General features: G+C 39.6%; 1 protein-coding gene across 1 annotated transcript in view; it reads left to right on the top strand.

Moving 5' to 3' along the window:
- Nucleotides 1-17144, top strand: part of b4galt2 (UDP-Gal:betaGlcNAc beta 1,4- galactosyltransferase, polypeptide 2) — a 160134-nt gene that overhangs the window by 133180 nt on the left and 9810 nt on the right. Inside the window, exon 7 of the mRNA XM_044015042.1 lies at nt 12710-12814. Coding sequence (XP_043870977.1) covers nt 12710-12814 — 105 coding nt within the window. The remainder of the gene's footprint in view (nt 1-12709; nt 12815-17144) is intronic.

Below are 17144 nucleotides of genomic sequence, written 5' to 3'. Positions count from 1 at the left end.
TAAAAATTCAAATATTAAGACAAGACTAAAGCACCTGGCTACCTGGTGAAGCAATGAAAAAAAAACAAAGGAGAGAGCTGCATGGTCAGGAAATGTCAGTAGAAAATGGTTGCACATCAAAGCAAGAGTCGGCGTTAACAATTCACAATAATGATGTCCTTTATTATAGGAAGTCCATAAAGTATAAGTGGCAGTTCAAAAAAATGACATCTGAGGCACTCTGATGTAGAAACATATTTTATTTATTCATGGCTGTCCTAAAGTTAACAATCAACATGTTGTGACAGTCAAATCAAGTGATTCTGTCACATGGTTGATAAATAACAGGGAAAACAGCAATGATACAATAGTCAGTAAAGACATGTGTGACACCAAGCAGAAATAACAACATGAATGGAAAACCAATAAGCCAAACAATGATGAGTCATCTAGACCCATGTTTCTCACACTAGTGGTACGTAAGCTTCCTACTGGAAATACTGATCTACTCTTATACCATGGTATGTGCGTAGAAGAAAGAAATTAAATAAATTACATAATAATAATTAGTCACCTTATCTCTTGCTCCATCTTAATCTATCATCACTATACCAGTGTGTGAAGTATACGTGAGGAAGAGGAGGAGGATGAGAGAGCAAATGATCTTATTGGGAATAAATCTGCCTCCTGTGAAAAGTCTGTTGCTCCACTGCATTTAAAAACGTTGGTGTTACTTTGAGAGCTCGGTATTTCCTCAGGTGGTATATAAAAAGTTTGAGAACCACTGTCAGATTGTCAGTTCAGAGGTTTAATATTGCTGCTGTCTAAACGTCAGTGGTAGTCATATCATATTGTCTTGGACTGTATTTCGAATATGCTTCCAGTTTATGAACCAAGAGTTGAAATGATAATATGGATATGACGGTAATGTCTTTGTGATTCAGGATGAAGTTACTAGTCCTGAGAAAACTCCACATGCTAAGAAACAGGACAACAGATTTGAGGCTCTGTGGGATCCTTGAATTTTGTCTGTGACCCTGCGTAACCCAAGCGGTGATCAGAGACTCATGTGACCTTCCCAGAAAAGGTCAGCTCCTCTTTTAAATTTCATAACTGGATACATGCGGCTCGCTTGTAACCGCACCCCCCAATAACAAGGGATGAGTTAATAGAACTAGATAGAGAGAAAATTGATTTTATGAAAAAAGGACCATGTCTGACAAAAAGGACAATGAGAAGCAACAGCAGGGAGTGGTGTTATGGAAAGAAGAAAGAAATATCTACCTGCAGAAAAACTAGCCTTTCCTTTCTACACATGCATTAATTCAGACGTGTCCAAACTGGTGGCCCACGGTCCACGTGCAACCCCCAATCGTTTGCATGCGGCCCACCATTTAATATCATGTTATAATGAAAACACAGCCCATGACCTCCTCTTCCTTTAAACACAGGCAAGGTGATAGAATATAGATGGAATATAATACTATATAGCAATATTTTTATAATAGTCATATTACTGATTATGTTAAAAGCCACAAATCAACAATCACCTGTCACTGTATGAGTGGATAAACCTTGTGTTCAGTGAAGGTCGATTGAATGTTTGTTACTCATAGATGCCATTTACATTTACCTGAAAATTAAGAGTAATTAATAAATTAAGAGGAGGCAGGTATTATAAGATTTTTTTCTTGTTCCTTTTCCTTCTTCTCCTGTTGTTACATTTTGAAAACTTCTTAATGGACATGAGCCAAAAAATAAATGAAATTTAATAGTAATAATAAGGCATTCGGTTGCAGTTATCGCATGTTAATGTTGCCCATGTTAGATTCAACTGCGCGGTTCTCGCACGTGCTCACTGATGACATCATGAGCCAGTTTGGACGCCGACCTATTGGCAGTAGCGAAAACTCAAATCATTCTCATAAAATGTCAAAAATACAAATATATAAGAAATCTCTTTTCCAGATGAATGAAATGTAAATGATGTCAAAACTTCTGCTAGGCGAGTAGCAGCAACTAACACGTACTTACTTCACAATAAATCCCAAATTGTTTCCTTCTCTGCAAACATCTTGCAGCTGAATCTTTAAAAGAAACAATAAAATAAAGCATGGTCCTTTATTAAGCTCTTAAAAATGTATACTCCCTTCCAAAATGTTTTCCCACAGTGTCTCATTCATTAAATTAACTGTATTTTATTAGCTTTTCAGAAAGTGTTGGAGGTCATCGTTTATCCACGCCACCTCCATGCTCAGATAATCTTATTTATCTTAAACCTAATATTATTTTTATCACCAGTCGTTTTAATTGGGCTTAATGTCATTAAATAGCCATACTTAAAAGTGAGCAGTTTCTCAGTTTATGTGTAAAAAAAACAACAACAAGCTGAGGGTTGAGATCTCTCTGTTTCTGCAGTTCACTCCCACATCCTTCACTTATCTATTACTTCTCTGCCGTGCAGCTTCCAACCCACACCACCACCACCTCCTCCTCCTCCTCATCTCCCATCACATTCCTGTAGGAAAAGGGAACTGAGACAGGAGAATGGACTTAGCTCCCACTTCCCCTTCACTCCTTTGCTCTAATCCAATTAATTCCACTGTTGGGAACAAGAGACGAAAGAAACTGATTAATCTAATCAAATTGATTCTGTGCATATGTGTGTGCGTGTGTGTGTGTGTGTGTGATTATTAACACAATCAGGACACACACGTACACAGTGTCCTCCTCTGCCTTGGCTGCAAATTAAATGTTAAGTGGTAGCTCATACAGTATTAGAAAGCAGATTTTGTTGGTGCTGGACCATCCTCCCTTTTTCTCAGGATTAGGAGACTTGAATAGTAGATGTCCACCATTATTTGTGTGAGAGACCTCCAGTGAGGTGTTCCCTGTCAGTAGTTGAGTAGCTTTACTCAGCACTCAGGGCAACGACTTTGACAGATAATATCACATATGGAGAACAGATATTATGTGTGCAGTCAGAAGTTGGTTTAAGTGAAAGGCTTTAATGGAGCGGGAACGTTTTCAGTCGCAAATAAGACGGGAATGGATGTGGATGGAAAGTGCCGTACAAACTTTTTTCTTCCTCCATGGAATCACGCTGTGGCTCAAAGCCTTAAATAGGAGGAAGTCACTGAAGTGTCTCTGTGTCTCTTCAGTTTTCTTTGTTGAAGGAAAACCCCCCTCAGAAGTACCAGTATCATCCAGTACCAGAGACGTGTCCAATATAGAGTGTCTTATATCCTTTTTTCAGCACCTAGACAATCTGAGGAAAAAAGATAATAATTTTCACCAACTATATCAACACACCTGACAATGACTCACAAAATGTTTAAAATCGGATTGAATTTGTAAAAATTGGGAAATACATCACAGTTCACTGCAAGCAACGGTTTATTTTGTGACTTCTGTACAATTATTGCTACTTTATATCACTGCTAAATATGTGATATAAATAACTATGAATTAACAAACACATAAGTTTTAAAGCCTGAATAATGTGGCACTCAGGATGTCCATATAAGGGTTGTGTATTATTCCCTAGTTACGAGTGTCTGCATGAAATTGTGTAGAAAGTAGACTCACAGATACATGGAGAAAACGAATATGTGTTCTCCAAGTGAACACATAAAGTGCCACACATAAACAGGAAGTTGCTTCAGTTCAAACTAATTAACACTTTATTTAAGCTTTATTTAAACTACAGGGATTAAGAACTGGATTTTAGTTTGGACAATTGCAGTTTGCTTCATCAGAAGGCCAAGTCATTTTAAATGCTTGAACTGTGAACGAAGCAGCAGCAGCAGCAGCAGCAGCAAAGCACAGCCTGTTAAAAGTGTATTATAATCAAAGGGCTATTTGAATAGATTTCATTTTATATACCTTTCATGTGAATGTGATATTTGACTTTTGTTTATACATCTGGCACAAACATCCACTTTGACTCAAGTTAATTGTAGAACTAAAGCATTCATGTGCTAATCATGACAAAACAAACACATGTAATTCTAATGATATTAATGATAATAATAATAATAATAATAGACTATATAAATATGTACATGAAACTAGCTAACAAAGGGGTCCATGTGCTGTGCTTTATTGTCTTTCTGGAAAGATAATTTACAAAATTGATATGTTCTATTGAAGAAGATGCTCATGATTGAGACCATTAACTCCTCGGGGGGAAATATTGAGTGATGCTTCACATCATGTGGGAACTATAGGCCCATTTCCTCCATCTCATTTCCTGGGCTTCACTCTACATTTTTTCTGTACAGTCTATGAATGTTGTCAGAGAATGTTGAATACATTTCCGACACTGATCCATTCTCAGGAAAACACTGTGCTTTCTTGCTGTCTCCATTTCATTCTCCATCACAGTTCCAATTAATTTTCACTCGACTCACCAAAAAAGCTCAGTGGTCCCCCACTGTGGGAGATTTTACAGCAGGCAGCCCACGCACTATGTCTCTGTGGAGGTGGCTGTCAAATGTGTTGAGTCCAGATTTTACACATTGGCAGGAGACACTCTGGTTAGACACTAGTGTTAGTGCAGCTAAAATGGGACTTTTATAATACAAGTTAAATTGTATTTCTCAAAGTCGGACTAAAGGTGCATTGCGGTCGCATTGCCTGTTACATTTGACCCTGTGCACAGTCTTAACTTACTGTTGCATGAATGTAACAGATAAATAAAGCTACATCATATCAAGTAAATATGTGCACATTTCCTGGCAGCATCCAGGAGTTTTTTTGTTGCCAAATAGTGCAACTCAGAGTCTGGCTCAAGACAAGGTGCGGCCTAAATCCAGACTTATGGTCACCCTAGGTACTAACCATGATAAAAGCATGGACAAATTCAGGCCGGTACATTTTTTGGACTGACAAGGTGACAGAGTTTATGCTTATGTCAGCTTTAAGAACTGAATAGATGGTAGAAAGACTCTGCACGGCTAAACTGGAAGCTACCTGACAGTACCAAGCGGAAAGGGGGCATTTCACCCCGATCATAGCAGAGGTGAACACATATCCTTCAATAAGTGCTAGTATACTGGGACAAGGACAGTCGTCCAGTTGACTGTACATGGCAATGTAGTGACTCAAGAGTCCTCCACTGTCCCAGGTGTCCTTTCCTTTACATAATATTCACACAGTGCTGTCACTGCCTGCCACTGTCGGAGCGGTGAGGAATAAACACAGTACTGATGTGTTGCTGCTGCTGTGTGTGTGTGTGTGTGTGTGCGTGTTTGAGTGTGTCTGAGTGCCTGAGCTCCAGCTGAAGTTCTGTGTTCGTCAAGGGCACAGTAGTTCTCTGCTGTCGACCAGACTGAAGAAAGGTTTGTTGATTAGTTTCCACACAGTACACTACTGCACACGAAAATATGCATCCACAGCCAGACAAACAAATCTGCAAGGTCACAGCCAAGGTGGATGCTCCTCACAGAAGTGATTGAGTGAAGCCCTCAGAGAGTTTTTTGAAAGCTGCAGAGAAGTAAACGCAAGGTTCAGAACACACACACGCATACATTAAAAAAAAAAAAATATCCAACACAAAGTATGTACTCCCTGATCAAACGTTAGATCTAAGAAGCCAAAATAGCTTTTATTTACTCCAAATGATTGCGCTTGTTTGCCAACTTTTTTGGGTGCTAAAACATGTTACGCTCTCGTCGCCTCCAAAGCTTAACATTTCACACACCAGCAAACAAATTGGTGAAATTGATTTGGCTAATATTTGTCGGGCCTAATGGTTTAATCTCGCATCCATATATTTGTGGCTCTTCAGCAGAAAAACAACAACATTACCACGTCTTTGAGGCCCTGTCTCTTTCCACCTGAGGATTTTTTATGTGGAAATATGTCTGGCTCTTTACCTGCTAAAATGCACCACTCTTAAAACTATTAGCAGTTGTAAAAGTGACTGCAGTGACAGTTTTTACAACGCACAGTAATGATGTGTTGTCATTAATATGACTGAATCAGTCAAGTACGGTCGTGTCCTTGCATTCACACATCGTACATGATGTTTTTCTGTAGGACTGCACTTTTCTTGACTGTCTGCTCACTTCATGTTGACTTACAGAGTGATATATTATCTTTTAAGGCACAGCTGCACATTACCAGTTAAAGATACATTAATTATCTGTTTCAGTGTGTGTGAGAATTACTTTCACCTCTGAAATAATTTCATGTCAATCCCCTATGATGATCCTCCTCTTTTCATTCCTTTTCCATTTTTGAAATGTCATATGTATTTTTGATATACTGAAAACCTAACTTTACTAACTCTCAGAGTCAACTGTATGATAAGACAGTGGAGCATAAGATAAGACATTCTGTATTCATCCCTGTACGCACATTCAGTCGTCCTGCAGCACACGAAAAAGACAAGACAGTAAATAAAGACATAAATGTCAAGCTTTTTAACCAGTATAATATAACTCTAAAAGGTGATGCCTGCCACCGCAATCAAACATTAAGGATAAGTGTTACACAGAGCTGTGTGGAAGTGTTGGTCCCATGCACAGTTTGAACTTTACTTGTTGCCTAGAGGAAATGACATAATTGCTTGTATCTAACGATTAATATTCAGACATTCTTACATTTTACATTACATTACATTACATTACATGTCATTTAGCAGACGCTTTTATCCAAAGCGACTTACAAAAGTGCATTTAAACATTTGGGTACAAAAACATTTCCCACTTAAAAGTAGAAGTAATAGTTATTTATTAAACCAGTGGTTCCAAATCTTTCTTCCTTTAGACTTTGGGGGATCTTGTTTCAGGTGGTTAGAATTCTGTTGCCGCTATCACTTCATTTTAATAGAAACTTAACCTTTAAATCACTTTTTTGTTCAGTGTATTTGGGTATCTAGTAATATTTGCTGGTCCAGGTGCAAATCTAATTCTTACACATCAGTGAATCTACTGCCTCTCTGGTCAAACACCAGCTACTGCATTCAAATTTTGCCACTGGTTTTCTTCGTCACTGGTACAAGCTTTCATCAACTTCTTGTCTAATTAGCTTGTTGCTCGTTTATGATAAGACTCCTCCCCCTGATCATAAATATCAGACCTTTTTTTTTCCTCCTCCACCGGTTGGACCACGGTGTGTGAGCAATTGAGAGGCTCGTCTCGCAATCACCTCACTCAGCTGCAACTGGTGTCAGAGTTCACTACCAGATTTTCCCTGGTCCCCACTCTCACTCCCACCCTCCTCCTCTCCCCCACTCAGCTGTCAGCCGATTTCTTGGCATTTATTTTATTTTTATTTTTTGAAATCAAGCATTGGTTGGAGTCAGTGGTTTAGTTACCCTTTAAAAATCTGAGGGAAGTGACTTGAAATTTGTGTCTCTTAATTTTTATGTAATATAATACGGCAGCGGGCCTCGCGGTTGGTGTAGTGGTTAGCACTCTTGCCTTTGCAGCAAGAAGACCAGGGTTCGAGCCTCGTTTGGAACAAGGGCCTTTCTGCATGGAGTTTATGTGTTCTCCCTGTGTGTGCGTGGGTTTTCTTCGGGTTCTCTGGCTTCGTCCCACAGTCCAAAAACATGCAATATGGGGAATAGGTAAATTGGACACTCTAAATTGACCGTAGGTGGGAATATGAGAGTGAATGGGTGTTTGTCTCTGTGTGTGGCCTGCGATGGACTGATGAACTGTCCAGGGTCTACCTCGCCTATCGCCCCATGTCAGCTCAGACTGGCACAGCATCCCCCATGACCCCCCCATGGAGGATAAAGCAGTAGAAGATGGATGGATGGATAATACAGTGGCCCTGAAGTGCAAATCACCAACACAAATAGGAAAACACAGCAACATTAACCTAAACACAATTAGCTGCAAACTATCCTTTCCTAAGAATAAATAAAGTGAAACTTGAACTTGAATAGAAAAGGTAGATGCTATCAAACAAGAATCGTCACTGACTGGACTTTTAACCGGAAGTAGAGCGCCGGTTTCAGTGAAACTAGTTTCAAGTTGGACATTCAACTGATATTTGCGCTCAACTTGGCTCATCGTCAGTTTTACACAGCGTTTGCTGCATGATCACAGGGTTTTATATACTTCTATACTTCAGGGCCCCCATGATATAAGAATAATAATAATATATCTCTGCTCACATCGACAGTAAAAAAAAAAAAAAGTACAAATTTGTCACTACCACAAACAAAAAAGAAATGTTGCTCTGCTCTAACGTGTCTCTCGTGAATAGAATCTCAAATGTAAAATCATACATAATATATGTGTGGTTTCAAAATAAATCATGAGGAAGAGGAAAGTCAAGTCTCACATGGCAACGGGCGCAAAGGAGGATTATTTTAAAGATGCAGGCCTGCACATAATGCACAACTGAGCTCAGGGAAAAGCTGAGGAAGAGATGTCTGGCTCGCTCACTCGCTCGCACATTATTCGCACCATAATAAATCTCTAAATTATGCAAATGCATGCTCACTCTCATGTGTGCGCACGCACACACACACATACACACACACAGCACGGCAGACATTTATGCATTCATGCCAAGTCAGCAAAGTCCCTGAGACTGGGGGGGGGGTTGTTATTTAGTTTCTCAGTGCATTTATTTATGGGAGGGTTGTTTTGATGGAGTTTGAGTTTTCCCTCTCATTTATGTGTGGCTGCGCTTTTGAGAGGAGAGAAAGGGAAGGAAGGTGAAATCAGCGATTTGTGAATAGAAAATCATGTCACGGGAGAGACGGAAGTGATCGGAACAGGAAGCTGCTCAGTTTGAGCTGAGATGAAAGGGAGGGGATATGAAAAGCGAGGATGAGGCGCAGGAGTGCTGATTAAAAGGGATAGTGCAATTATGGAGATAGACCCGTGACCCATAGAGAAACTATTCTAGTATAACAAAAACTTCTGTTTAAAAAAAACAGAAATAGATTTTTTTTTTTTTTTCACTTTTTATTCCCACATTATTTATGACTGAACATATCAGCTGTTATGTCAGCACAACGCACTGGCTGTGCTGACATAACTGTACAATCATGTGTTATCAGCCATTAAAGCCCATAGTTGGAAATAAGAGGTGAAGTCAAATTGGAAGGGAGAAGGTGGGGTAATAAGAGGCGGACCTGTGGAAACAAGGGAAAAGGAAGATATGGAAACAGAAGCCAAAGGAATGGAGGGAGCCTCATCCTCTTGTTGAGGGTTTTTATGAGACAATAGTTGGAATTTGAATTGTGGTGAAGATGAGAAGTTGCCGCGCGGTAATATCAGGCATGGATGCCTTCTGAGTTGGAGGGAGTGCAGTGAATTGGAGCGTTATATACTGGAAAATTACTCACTCAGCGCACACACGTACACACACGTATACACAACCTCATGTATGATTTCAGGTATGAATATCAATGTTTCTGTCAACCTCTGGGGTTTTGAGGCAGGCTTTATGTGGAGCAGATCTATGTGCTCCATTTGTTGTCGCATTAGATATAAATCGCTCTGCACATTTGCCCTTGTGTTGCATCTTGGTGGTAATACAACATAACCACTCTGCCTCAAAGACAGACACAGTTTAAATCCTGTTCTTCTCTCCCAGCTGGTGTCTGTCAAGTTCACAGCTCCCTGACTCTGAACAATCTCTTTCTCCCGCTGCTGTAAAGGCACCTGGAGAGAGTTGTCCAATCATTGTAGGTATTTTTCGTAAAAGCTTGGGGATTCTAGACTCATTTGTTTTTTCAGTGTGTGCCTGGTGCCAAAGTGTGGGCTCATACACAAAACACACAGCGATACAGATCAAAGAAACATGTTTTGGTGAATAGGTTTGGATTAATCTTCTATGTCTATGGTTTCTATGTCCAAAAAAACTCACCCATTTGAAGAGAATTTGTTCTATTTGCACTGGAGCTTAAACAATTACTCGATGAATTGATTATTAGTCAATTACTAAATAAATCATCAACTACTTTGATCTGTTTGAAGCCTTTTTCATGATTAAAACCAGATTTCGGATTGTTTCAGCTTCTTAAATGTGAATATTTTCTGCTTTCTTTGCTCCATAAAACAAAGAAATCATTAAAAACTGATGATCATTATGGTTTGTGGACAAAAACAAGACATTCAAGAGCATTGTCATTTCCAGGTTTGACAAACACTCAACATTTTTTTTTAACGCTTTCTGTCATTTTATGGACCAAACGATTACTCGATTAATCGGGAAAACAATTGACAGATTCATCGATTATGAAAATACACACCAGTAGTGGTCAGTAATTATCTGCACCTGGCAAACAATGGGGGATCAGGTCCCTTGCTCAGCCCTTGACCCATTTCCGGATGTGAACCCTCCAGTTCCAAGCCCAATGCCTTTCCTCTTGGCCACAGGTTGCCCCAGAGTTTTTGCTTGCTGTAATTATACAGCTCGTATAGCAGCTGTGAAATAAATGCTACACTCCAGTGCAAATACAGTGTAAAACGGTTGTTTCAGGCCAAAAGAGCAGGACTGAGTTGTGTCTGCAAAGAAGAGTATAGAGAGCAGCGTATCAGTGTCACTGCTATGGGCCATGATAGAGCATAAATAATAAAAAGGTAATTTTTTCTAACCTGGTATACCGAGTGTGAACAATCATTGCATTCATTTACTAACCTTGTATCATTTAACCTTTTTTTAAATTAGTGACACTCTCTCTTTATGGGAAATAATGACTTTGGTCTGCTTAGAATAAAGTTTCAGAGTGAGAGTTGTAAAAGGTGGATGACAAAATCCGGCAGTTCATCTTGTTTTCATCTGTCTTTGTCTGGGAGACTTTGATTGTTTTTTTTTGTTGATGTCTTGTGCTGACCTTGATGTTTATATATATCCAAGTGTTTATCTGTCCTAATAGGGAGGTGGAACCAATCCAAAAAAGCAAGTTAAAGCCTGGACAAGTCGCCCGTCCATCACAGGGCCAACTTTAGGAACGGGACGATACCACTGTTTTGTGTCCCAATACCGATACCAATGTCAAACACTACCGAGTTATGCTGAGTAATTTCAAAGACACAACATAAGTGCAACAAATATTATTGAATGAAGCATGAGACATAAAAGATTCTTGGATTAAATCGGATTTTACATTTTCGTCTGTCCGATATCCGTTCCAGTTTTATGACCAGTATTGGACTGATACCAATACTGACTGATACTGATTCCCATCCCCTTAGCCTGTAAACATCATTTACAACCACGTTCACACCTGCAGGCAATTTAAAATCCCCAGTTAGCCTAATCCCATTTTGTATGTTTTTGGATCGTGGGAGGAGAAGATGGAGTTCCTGAAGAAAACCCACATGCATACAAACGCCACACAGAATCGCCTCTGTCGCACTGGGATTTACACCAGTAAAGTTCTTGGGGAAGTTCTTCAGGAAGTGTGTAACATTATGGAGGGAGTATTGGAAGAAAAAGAATATACTACCCATAAGTATATTTGTATAAATGTATAATTGCTTTAATACATAAAAAAAGGCCTTTGTGGACTTAGAATAACGACAAAGATGGGAAGGAGGAAACGATGGAGAGGTTAAGAGACTGTGTAGTTGTCGCAATCTGCAGTCTCACCATTATACTGTATGTCGTTAATTTTTACACATTGGACCTTTACACACTTAAAGCTGAATGCACTTTGAACAAAGTGAACATTAAAACCTTCATCCCATCTTCTTTGTATAACAGTATGTAGATTATTTAAACAATCCTTGATTGAAAATTTGACCTTTTTTTAATGCCCACCTTTGGCTTTTGAGTTGTTTTATTGAATAACAATAGTTGTTTTTGGATAGTGATTATTATATTGATTAACTTATTTTTGAGTGAAACTAAATCCTACAAAATTCACTGCATAATCAACTGTTGGTTTGACAAAGTAATCTCAGCCCAAGTCCAAACCCCTTTCTTCAGACTTCCCTGAAGTCTGAAGCCACGCCTCCAGAGAACAGCACTCTTCGGGATACTTGTTCAAAGCGATGCCGAAAAACAACAAATTCTCTCAAAAGATCACAAAGACATAAAGTGGACCTACCTGTCCACTAGAAACAGGACCACCATGTCATCACTTTGCCTCTCTGGGCTTTCAGTTGTCGCCACCATTCAAACGCAGCACTGATGTTCAGTCTGGTCTGGGATCAGCCTTTTTCTTGGCAGTAGCTTTCCCAAAAAACTTGGAGATATGAGAATCTGTCTGGATTTTTAGCAAGCGAGCATAAGCTCTGACATTGTCTTTGGGAGCATGCGCGATTAGTGCACAAAGAGGGGTACGTGCATAAGGGGGAGGGGGGTCAGACGGCAGTTTGATTGATGCTTCACGATACAATTAATTAGTTTGGGCCATTCGATATGAGTGGATGGTTATTTTTACAGGCCTGTCCATTCCACAGGTGACTGACATGTTTTCATTTTTGTGACAATGCATTAATTCATTGGTTACAATCGGGTTTGTGATGAGGATTTTAAGCAATACAGTAAAAAACGCTCCAGAAAATAATCTCCCACCCACCCAAACAACAACATCACATCAATCATTTGTTTAGTTTATGTATAGTTTGATTAGTATGTCATCTGATTACTCCCCAGGATTAATTAAATAAAGCTCTTTATTTTTCTCTTAATGTCTACATATGTATATATATGTATATATATATATATATATATATATATTGTCCTGCTGTGTGTTTGTTGTCCTCTCTATCTCTACTAGACACTGTATCTGTATGTGTTGCAGGATCACTCTGAATGGGATGAAGGTGTCCAGGCCAGACGTCCGCATCGGCCGCTACAGAATGATTAAACACGAGAGAGACAAACACAACGAGCCCAACCCACAGAGGTACTGCATCACTGTCCAAACTCGTTCTCCATCTTCACGTTCGCATCGATCACACTGCTTCGGTTTCACATCTACACACACACATTCTTTTTTCTGTCTTTTTGTTTTTTTTACTTTTTCAATCCTTCTATTTGAAGGAGTGATGACGACGTGACCCCTGCAAAGGACACGCGATCACCATAGCCTCCGTAATTAGTGTTAGTTACAGTTTGTTACGCTGCTCGGAAACACGAGCAGCTCAGATGATGAGACACGAAAACAGTCGATAACGATTCCTCTGTTCATTTTTGTGCACTTAATCTGCTTTATTCAGTCCGTCCAGTTATACTGGAATTGCATGTAAAAGATAAGTCACCTTGTTTATTTTTACCCTGTTCTCCTGTAATGTCACATAATACTGTAGATTTGGTCACTCTACAGTTTTCATTCATAACTTTATTCAAGCTGTGTTCATTCTGAAACGGCTGTGTTTATCTTTGTTTGATAAAATGTCAGTACAGTGTTCAAGGATTGGACCTTCATACCTACTTATTTCCTCTGAATACCACACAGCTTGACTTGTGTCCGTTGTGTAATAATTAATGGCATGTGTTAGATAAATAAACGTTATTCTTCTTCATTTGTGTAGTAAGCTTCCGCTTCCCTCCACAAGATATTCATTGGGGGGAATACATGTGTACCCTTTCAGCCCATTTGTCCCCTTGAAATACCTGTAAAGGGCTTGTACAAACATTAACATGCAGTATTTTTTTTAAGCAAAATGTTGCTCATTTTGGCCAGGACATCCTTGGAAAAGAGATTATTAATCTAATCTCAGTGGCTATTTCGTGGATAAATAAAGGTTAAGGGGTGATTGAGGAATAGCATTGATTCAACTGTATTTGCATGAAATCTGATTGGATTTGGCGTGCACACTTCTCATTACCATAACTCCTGGACTTTTTGCGATATTTAGAAAATATCTAAAAAATATTTCACCGGTGCACAAGTTATTCAAACGGTTGAATAAGTGCCAGATATCGAAAGTGAAAATGATCTTGGAAAAAGGGGCAGAAGCACTCACTTACTCGTTTAACATTTTTTGACAATTTTACAGCCATAAAATCAACATAAATCCATGCAGCCTGAATATCATGACAGTCATAAAAGGGTACATTTGCATTAATTCCCATGGAAAGTTTCCTATTTTGATTAGTTTGTCCGTTCGTGGCTGCTGTAGAGACATTGCAGCACAAGATGGCAGCCTCTGTGAAACGATGCCCTTGCCTCAAATATACCTAAAAGGCTCATTCTAAGGCTACAAAAAAGCAAATGTTGCACTTACACAAACATACATATGGTTTGCATATTCAATTTCTCCAAATAAACCCTAACCTAAATGTTACTCAATGGACCCTTAATGATTTGGAAGATGTGAAATGGCCGAGACAAAACTTTGCTCTTTCCCAGAAACAGCAGCGAGGCTTTCAATGCCGGCGTCATCCTTTCAATTTGCTTTTAGAGCAAATGCGTAAAAATGCTCCCCATACAAAATGTTATGGTTTGATGAATGGGAACCAATATGCAGAGATGAGCCCTTCTAGACACATTAATCACCAGGAGTATAGCACCTCATATTAAGCTGCTTAAACATGGATTATCACTGTTTATTCTCCTCTACGAGCCTCCGTTTTCATGCCTGGATAGGCTGGGCAGTGATGCCTCTCAACACAAAAATCGATAGCTGCTGCTGTAGCTGCAGCAGAATGAAGATATAGTGAACACCATTTCCTCTGTCAGTACTGTTTTTTTCTTTGATTTCTTTTGAAATGATTACGTCACAACATTTTGACAGGACTGCGCTGCCTCGTGGTTCACACTGAGCTTCAATTTAGTTGTGGCTCCTAAATTGGTTTATAAGATGATTAAAAATTGCTGGCAGCTGTAGTTGTGTGAAAGGGGAATAACAGATCCTCTCTCTCTCTCTCCCTCTCTCCCTCTCTCGCTCTGCCGCAGTTGATGTGCATCCAGTCAAACAATTTGTGGCATGTTTGATTTGAATTTAGCCTCTGAACCTTGCATGTAATACATCATCGTAACCTTTATTTAATCAGTGAGTGCAGCGTGTAGACATCTCTAAAAAGGTCATGAATTCAAAGTTTCAATTCATCTCCATATGATGAGACTTGTAATGTTGTCCATAAATCACTGCGTCGGCGTGGTGCAAAATTCCCGAAAAGCAATCTTGAAGTCGTGCAGTCGAGTTTTTCTTTTAACATATATTTGAATTAGAAAACTTCACATTTCATTGGGAATCTCTTTATTTATGCAGCACTTTTCTAGTCTTCCTCTTCTTCTTCTGGCGTTTTTCCATTATACACTTCTAGCACAACTCAGTTCGACTCTACTCATTTTTTAGTACCTGGTACCTGTTGCTTTCTTTGGTACCAGCGCTGAGGTTCCAAGCGAGCTGAGTCGACACTTACATACCGCTACAACAGACTGGAAGAGACATAAGCACGACGTCCGACACAGGAATCAGACCGAACAATGCCAAACTGTAGAAAAAAAAAGACTAAAAAATCCTGGAAAACATGCGTTAATCTCCAATATGTAGCATGGAAATGTCTAAAATATTTCACATTTAACAGAGGAGTCTAGGCCTGTACATACTCTGCAAGAGCAGAGAAATTTCATCTTTTTCTCAAGGTGGCAAGAACAAGAACGGAGCTAGTCCTGGCCAGGACGTTTCATACTTCATGAGAAACTGGAGTGCACAACTCCTGGGAAGTTTCTGGCCAATCACACGATAGTTGTCGGACACCGACACACTCAAGAAAAAAAGTTCTGCCCAGACAATGTGTCGAGAACAAGCTGCAAGAACTCCCAAACGTGGGCTGCGAGAAAACACTGACGTCATTCTTTTCTCACGGCCCTGGGAGAGAGAACAAATGTCTCTGTTCTTGTGGAGTATGTACAAGCCTTTAGCCAGGGATCAAAGATTTGTGTTGAGTTTGTACTTACATTGGTCAAAATGTTTCCATTGATACCTGTATTTCTATTCCATTTATATATAATATTTCTATTCGTTGGTCACCTTTTAATGACATCATCCTTTTTCCTTTTCCTTTTTTTTTTGGAATTCATATGTCAAAACATTCAAAAAGTTTTAGATGAAAATAAAAGAAAACTTTATCGTATCATAACCATCCCCAAGCAGATATAGAGATAAAACCTAACTCTGGTATATATTCCTGAGACTTCAAAATCTTCCAAAAGTCAATCCTGAGAGATTAACCTGAAAATGAAACACATTTTTTTTTTTTGTAAGACTTTTTTTCATTTCTTCTACCTGCTGAAGCAAGTCAGCTGCCAGACTTGTATTAAGTGGTGCTTTAACTTTCACACTAACAATCTATACTGTGAAATAGCAGCAATAACTTCGACGTGAGGAATGTCTAAAATAACCAGCGCTGCATAATATGTCATCCATCTTTGTTGTGTGTCCGTGCATTTGTGCGTGTGTGTGTGTGTGTGTGTGTGCATGTATGTGTGTGAAGGAGAGCGAGACTCAGAGAGAGAGGGAGAGATTCAACGATCCCTCAGTAATTGCCTGCTGAAATGACACCATAGAGATGGAGCCGGCTGGGTCAGACTGGTCTAGTTGCCTTCATCAAAGTCAATAAATCAGCCACTAGACTCAAATGTGTGTGTGTGTGCGTGCGTGTGTGCTGTGTGTGTGTGTCTCTCTGTGTGTGTCTCTGTGTGCGTACATATACTTATATTTCTTACCTCTTTAGGACCTCTTCTGGCATAAACACATGTCAGGACCAGTACACTTCATGGAGACTCAAACCTGGTCTTAATGAGGCAGAAGTTAATGTCTGAGAACCTGGTTCGGTTTTTGGGTTTTTGAGGCTTTTGAGATTTTTGAGGGTGTAAATCTGTTTACACAGTCACATTATGGGGACTTCCACATTAAGGTTAGCATTAGGGTTTGGCCAGGAGTAGAAGTGGGGCCGGTCACAAGTTCAACTTGTGACTACCTGGCAGGTTGTATAAAGTTAGCAATGCAAGCTCACAGTTCAGTACTCAATTCCCTTGTAAGTCGCTGTAGATAAAAGAGTCTGCTAAGGCTGGGGACACAATACACAACTTACCAGTTTTGAAACGACTTACAGTACACACTAAATGACTGCTTTCAGCAGACGCCTCCCAAATCTTTACCCCCTCACACACTAACAGATTCCTGTGTCAAACAGCCATGCCGACTGTCCCCAAACAGTGCCGACTGGTGCAGACTCTGCCCACCTGTGAATTGTGGGTAAAATCGAGAGAAAAAATCTTGTAG

This window comes from Solea senegalensis, unplaced genomic scaffold (assembly GCF_019176455.1).
Source record: "Solea senegalensis isolate Sse05_10M unplaced genomic scaffold, IFAPA_SoseM_1 scf7180000012744, whole genome shotgun sequence".
Lineage (NCBI taxonomy): Eukaryota > Metazoa > Chordata > Actinopteri > Pleuronectiformes > Soleidae > Solea > Solea senegalensis.
Note: the sequence above shows the minus strand (reverse complement) of the source record. Positions and strands in the feature narration are given on the sequence as shown.